At 63.1% G+C, this 5,567-nt stretch overlaps 2 protein-coding genes across 3 annotated transcripts in view; one reads left to right on the plus strand and one right to left on the minus strand.

The window, feature by feature from the left end:
* Nucleotides 1-620: 620 nt before the first annotated feature.
* Nucleotides 621-3,763, plus strand: GAMT (guanidinoacetate N-methyltransferase). Its single transcript, XM_004716963.2, has 6 exons — nt 621-849; nt 1,633-1,778; nt 1,951-2,014; nt 2,569-2,636; nt 2,742-2,852; nt 3,509-3,763. The coding sequence occupies exons 1-6, from the start codon at nt 669-671 to the stop codon at nt 3,647-3,649; spliced, it is 711 nt and encodes a 236-aa protein (XP_004717020.1). The 5' UTR covers nt 621-668; the 3' UTR covers nt 3,650-3,763.
* A 717-nt stretch (nt 3,764-4,480) lies between these two features.
* The window catches only part of NDUFS7 (NADH:ubiquinone oxidoreductase core subunit S7), a 5,620-nt gene continuing 4,533 nt past the window's right edge, over nt 4,481-5,567 (minus strand). For both annotated transcript variants that reach the window (XM_045300150.1, XM_004716964.3), the window contains exons 7-8: nt 5,194-5,282; nt 4,481-4,706 (exon numbers count right to left, since the gene is read on the minus strand). In XM_045300150.1, coding sequence (XP_045156085.1) covers nt 4,609-4,706; nt 5,194-5,282 — 187 coding nt within the window. In that variant the 3' untranslated portion in view covers nt 4,481-4,608. The remainder of the gene's footprint in view (nt 4,707-5,193; nt 5,283-5,567) is intronic.

Here is a 5,567-nt window from a genome sequence, read left to right on the forward strand (position 1 = left end):
CTCAGTGGACATACAAAGCTGTCTCTCTCTCTTCGAAGTCAAATTCCGATGGTGGAATTCAGGCGGACTCTTTCCTGAGGCGGCAGCTCTCCCTGCTGTCATACTTTGAGCACCCGCCACATGCGAGGCTCACCTTCCCGCCACTCCAGACAGTGTCCAGTTGCCCGTGTGTCCAGGAGCAGATCGCCAGGTCCTTCTCCCGAGTCTTATCTGGAAGTGCCCCTGGACCTGCCCGCTGACTCCGTCTACCGCCGAAGCAACAGGAGCTGAAACCTCTCTGGGGCTCAGCTCTCCTCAGACGCGCTAGGAAAGCCGTCTGTGTCGGGGCTCATGCACAGGACAGATGGGAAACGGAGGCCGGACTCACTGCACAGGGTGCACTGCACAAGGCTGTCTAGGGTTGCCACATTCCTTCAGCGTCCAGCTAATGGCGTTCCGGCCTCGCCGTGGCCCCGCCCCCGCCACGGCCCCGCCCACCGTCCCACTAGGGTCCCGCCCACCACCCCACCGCAGGCCTCGCCCATTGGGCTGTACACAAGCCACGCCCACGCCCGACCCGCCTCCGGCCAGGACCGAGACCCCGCCCACCTCCCGCAGTACAGCCCAGCGAGCACCGAGCGAGTTCCCAGCTCGCCGGAGGAGCTGGGCCGCCCGCACGCAGCAGCACCATGAGCGCCCCAGCAGCCGCCCCCATCTTCGCCCCCGGCGAGAACTGCAGCCCCGCATGGGGGGCTGCGCCCGCGTCCTACGACGCGGCGGACACGCACCTGCAGATCCTTGGCAAGCCGGTGATGGAGCGGTGGGAGACGCCGTACATGCACGCTCTGGCGGCAGCTGCCACTTCCAGAGGTAACCTGGGTAAACTGAGGCTGACGTCGCCCGCCTGAAAAGTGGGCTGCAAGCAGGGCTGGGAATGGCAGGCAGCGGGAACTTCCCTCCAGGCGGGGGTGGGTCTGCAGAGGCAGGGACCCCGCTGGGTGAGCCAAGCTGGGCACGTGATGGGACTCCGCGCACCCTCCCGCCCCACACACACAGTCCGGCCCCCCCTCTGCCTGCCAAAAATAGCTGGGAAAAGTTGAGCGCTGGAGACAACTGCCTGTTGTCTGCGGCTCTGAGGGGTGCCCAAGGGGGGTGTGGAGGGGGTGTGTGTGTCGGGGTCAGGGGCCCGGCGGGAGGCGGTGGAGCGGCGGGGGCGGGAGGGAATGTCTCTGGGCATTGGGCCTAAGAGTCTCCACCAGACAGAGGTGGCAATGGATAGGGGACTGCTTCGTTCTGTGGTCCCGTGGGGGCCCCACCCCAGATTGTTCCTGGCTGTGGGGCTTGAAACTGCCCTGGCCTTGTCCAGGGAGAAAAGTAACCAAACGAGATAAGTCCTGCTCAGGCAGCGTGGGCTACGCTCAAAGTTCAAGGGCCTGGCCTCCCTGTTCAGCTGGGCCCTAGAACAGGCCACTCGGCTCCCTATCCAGCTGCTGGCCCCTGGCCAAGGCCCACAGTGCCCTTTCTGGTAAGTCTGCCTTCCAGCTGCTGGCCTCTGCCATGCGCTGTCCCATGTGGCCAGGAGAGTTTTCACTGCCAGGCTTCCTGGGCCCCACCCCAGTACAGCCTGTCGCTTCATGCCCTGTGTGTCCTCAGGCGGCCGCATCCTGGAGGTGGGCTTCGGCATGGCCATCGCGGCCTCCAAGGTGCAGGAGGCACCCATCGACGAGCACTGGATCATTGAGTGTAATGACGGTGTTTTCCAGCGGCTGCAGGACTGGGCCCGGGAGCAGCCCCACCAGGTGCCTCTGCCTGCAGGCCCCACCCCGCCTCACCCCCTCCTTTGGGCAGAGGTTTGCCTGCAGCCTTGCAGGAGGTGCCCTTGTCCCTTGGAAGTTCCTTCACAGGCTCTTGCTGAGAGCAGAGACCCAGGGGCCACTCTGACCCCTGGTCTTCTTTCTCCTCCACCCCAAGGTTGTCCCTTTGAAAGGCCTGTGGGAGGAGGTCGCGCCCACTCTGCCAGATGGACACTTTGATGGTAAGGGCCCTGGGGACTGGCAGGGACACTCAGCACGAGGCTCACGTGCCCCCTTGGGGGTACCTCTGCGGGTCTCCTCTGGTGGCCCCTACCCCTTTGTTGTGGCAGAAGCCCCTCCCTCTGGGGTGGCCCTGGTCTGACAGAGTCCAGGGAAGCTAGTCAGGGCATGTGGGGCACAGGGTAACACCCAGGTGCTGGTGGGCACAGTGCTTTGGAGGCGGAAGACCACCCAGCCCGAGGGCCCCTCCTGAGGAGGGGCTGCGGTTCTGCCTCCAGGCCCACCATCTGATGCCTAACCTACTGTGCCACCAGGGACCACTAAGCCCCACGGTCATAATCAGTCCTGACTTCCGAAGGGCCTGTGTAAGCCTTCTGAGCCTAGACATCGAAAGGCCAGCCTCCCTCATCCTACCTCGCAGTGGTTCCTGGGATGGATTGCATGCGGGCCTCGGGGTTAGCAAGCAGCCTGCCCTGGGCAGTCCAGGAGAAGGCAGCACAGAGGTCCAGAGTTAACATCTACCTTCCTCCCCAGCAGTTGTGTCTGCTTTTCACAGGGATCCTATATGATACGTACCCACTGTCTGAGGACACCTGGCACACGCACCAGTTCAACTTCATCAAGGTGGAGCCAATAGGGTGGCTGGAGCCCCACACACACACCCAGGGCTGGGTGCTGGGGGGCCACCGGGGGGGTGGGGGTGGAAGTAAAGCCCGTTTCCTCCTCCAGGGCCATGCTTTCCGCCTGCTGAAGCCTGGCGGTGTGCTCACCTACTGCAACCTCACGTCCTGGGGGGAGCTGATGAAGGGGGCTTACTCAGACATCACCGCCATGTTCGAGGTACAGGCCCTCCCCTAGCTGCCAGCACGCAGGGGGCCACACAGGGGGCACTCGACACCAGGCCAGAAGTCTGGGTGTTGGCGTGGGCATGCCCCGGGTTTCTTCAGTCTCTCCCAGCCTGTGTGGCCCAGGCGACCCTGGACTGTGGCTGGGTCCCTTGTCTGTCCTCCTGTGGTAGTGGGTGCCTCTGTCTATCCACACTGCCCTTATTTCACGAGGATGCCTGCTACTGACTTTAGTACGGTCTGACCGGTCCACTAACCAGGGCCATATACCAGCCCCACTCCGAGGTGCTGGTACAGGACACTGGCCAGCCTGGTACAGGTGGCAGCTCTCCTGGGATCCACTCAGGAATCTAGCCAGAGCCCTCCCTAGCTCAAGGACCTTCTATGTCTTCCCAGTGCCCTGGATACAGCCACACCGCCCTGCCCTCTATTTCTGCCGTTGCTGTGGGTTTAGCTCTGGGTCCCAGGGCCAGAGGTGGAGGCCAGCCAAGTTCCTAGGAGAACCCTGGGGCCCAGGGCACGAGGGTGGGGAAACTGGAAGGACCCCCTCCCCAAGGGTGGGCACTTGTAGGCCCTGTTTAAGGAGGGGCGGGCAGGGTTCGGGGACAGGGCCCCATGTCCACCTGGCACCTTCACCCTATGCCTGGCCAGGAGACACAGGTGCCGTCGCTGCTGGAGGCGGGGTTCCGGCGTGAGAACATCTGCACAGAGCTGATGGCGCTGACGCCGCCGCCGGACTGCCGCTACTACACCTTCCCCCAGATGATCACACCTGTGGTGACCCGCCATTGAGCCATCTGTCAGCTGCGTCCCAGGGCCTCCTGCACATGCCTCCTCACCCCCGTGGGAGCACCCCTCCCTCTGACCCAGGGCTGCTGAGCTGGAATAAACAGATGTGTGGTTTTATTTTGCAGGGATCGGGTACTCTGCAGCGCCCACCCCAACTGTGCAGACAGGACTAGTTAACCTCCGATGGCAGGCTCATCAGGGGTTGGTGGGGCAGGGATGAAAATGAGTGCCCCACTAATCCCGGGTCATTTGGAAGGGCCTGAGGGGCAGCACCAGGCCTAGGCTTATTGGTCTCTCTCACCCAATCAGGCAATCCCCCTCCTGCTGCCCACAGCACATGCTCATGCACCCCACCCAGTGGGATCCTCACTGAACACAGGGCACAGCTTGCCTCGTGTCCACCCCCCGCAAGCCCACTGTGCCTGTTGTGTCTTCCCACCCAGGGGTCAGCCTGGTGCCATCAGTTCCCCTACCAGCTCCCTAGCTGGCCACAGGACAGAGAATAACCCTCTGTACACAGGACAGAGTGGTGGCAGGCAGGGTTGGCACCTGCCAGCCCCCACAGGAGATGCAGCCTCTGCAGCCCCTGCCAGTCTAGGTGGGGATGAGAGCATGTGCTGGCGGGTGGATGGATGTAGCGGCCCCTTCCAGGCCTGGATGCAGTGACCATGCAGGATGGGGGCCTCCCTCGTGGCAGGGTTGAGTTAATAACCGTGTGGACAGGCAGGGTCAGGGTTATGAAGGCAGGGACACCTGCAAGAGGTGCCAGGACATGGAGGATGAGGGCGACTGGGTGGTGCAAAGTTAGGGTTACTGCTGGTGAGGACGCATCAGTGGAGGAAAACCAGTTTATTAACAGTGGACCGGCGAAGGGCTCTGGGCGGAGCGATGTGGCAGCGGCAGGGCTGGGTCGTGAGGCCGCCTGCGCAAAGGGGACCGGTGTGTGGGCAGCGGCAGCAGCACTACCTGCGATACCAGATCTTGAGCCTTTTCTCGCGCTTGATCTTCTTCTGCAGCTGCAGGATGCCATAGAGCAGCGCCTCGGCCGTGGGCGGGCAGCCTGTTGGGCCACGCCTGAGTCCCCACCTGCCCCAGCATGGGGGGGGGGGGCACCCTCCCCAGGTCCCGGCCCTCATCACACCGCCCAGATGGGTGGAGGGGCCTCAAACATTCCTAGAATGTCACTGATTTCTGACGCCCTCAACCTAAGGATATCCCACCATTACCGGAGCTATTCATTCACTGACTGCTGTCAGCCCGGACACACCCACACACTGACCACCATCACCTGGGACATACATCCTGTCCCTCCCTCCCTTCCTGACCGTGTCACTGGCTGCCCTGCCCCAGTGGCACAGTGACAACCCCCAGCTTCCTCCCCCGAGGGGAGCGGGTGCCTGCACTCGGACAGAGCTCACTGGAGTGGTTCCAGACAGCTGTGGGGGTGCAGGGACACCAGACCCTGTGCGCCCTCGGGAGAGGGGCCTGGGCACTTGCTCCGCTAGACCCTCCTGCGGCTGTGGTGGAATGGGCGGCTTGGGTCCTACCTGGGACGTAGATGTCGACAGGCACGATGCGGTCACAGCCCCGCACCACAGAGTACGAGTAGTGGTAGTAGCCCCCACCATTGGCGCAGCTGGGAACAGAAGCAGGACTGAGGACAGCTCCACACAGGCCCTGCCTGACCCGGCACCATCTCCCTGGGCAGCCAGGGGGTGGTGGTGAGAAGGGTGGGGGGAAGCTAGGCTTTCTGGATCCACAGGCTGATGAACTCCCCAAACGAGTCTCCTGATAAGTCAGAAACACCCCTGAGGTCTCCAGACACTTGGTCAAGTGTCATCATCGGGTGTGGGGTCAATGTGACAACGGCAACTTAGATCACAGGAAGCTCGGGATGGGGACGGTGGTCATGGGGGGGGGG

Source organism: Echinops telfairi, unplaced genomic scaffold, assembly GCF_000313985.2.
Source record: "Echinops telfairi isolate 266 unplaced genomic scaffold, ASM31398v2 ScPeMD7_7459;HRSCAF=8497, whole genome shotgun sequence".
In the NCBI taxonomy this organism is placed as follows: Eukaryota; Metazoa; Chordata; class Mammalia; order Afrosoricida; family Tenrecidae; genus Echinops; species Echinops telfairi.

Excerpts from the sequence above, each read along its gene's own strand:
- GAMT (XM_004716963.2), top strand. The coding sequence starts at position 669 with ATGAGCGCCCCAGCAGCCGCCCCCATCTTCGCCCCCGGCGAGAACTGC. Across the intron at positions 1,779-1,950 it reads CCCGGGAGCAGCCCCACCAG|GTTGTCCCTTTGAAAGGCCT; the intron begins GTGCCTCTGCCT and ends CTCCACCCCAAG. Across the intron at positions 2,637-2,741 it reads ACCAGTTCAACTTCATCAAG|GGCCATGCTTTCCGCCTGCT; the intron begins GTGGAGCCAATA and ends TTCCTCCTCCAG.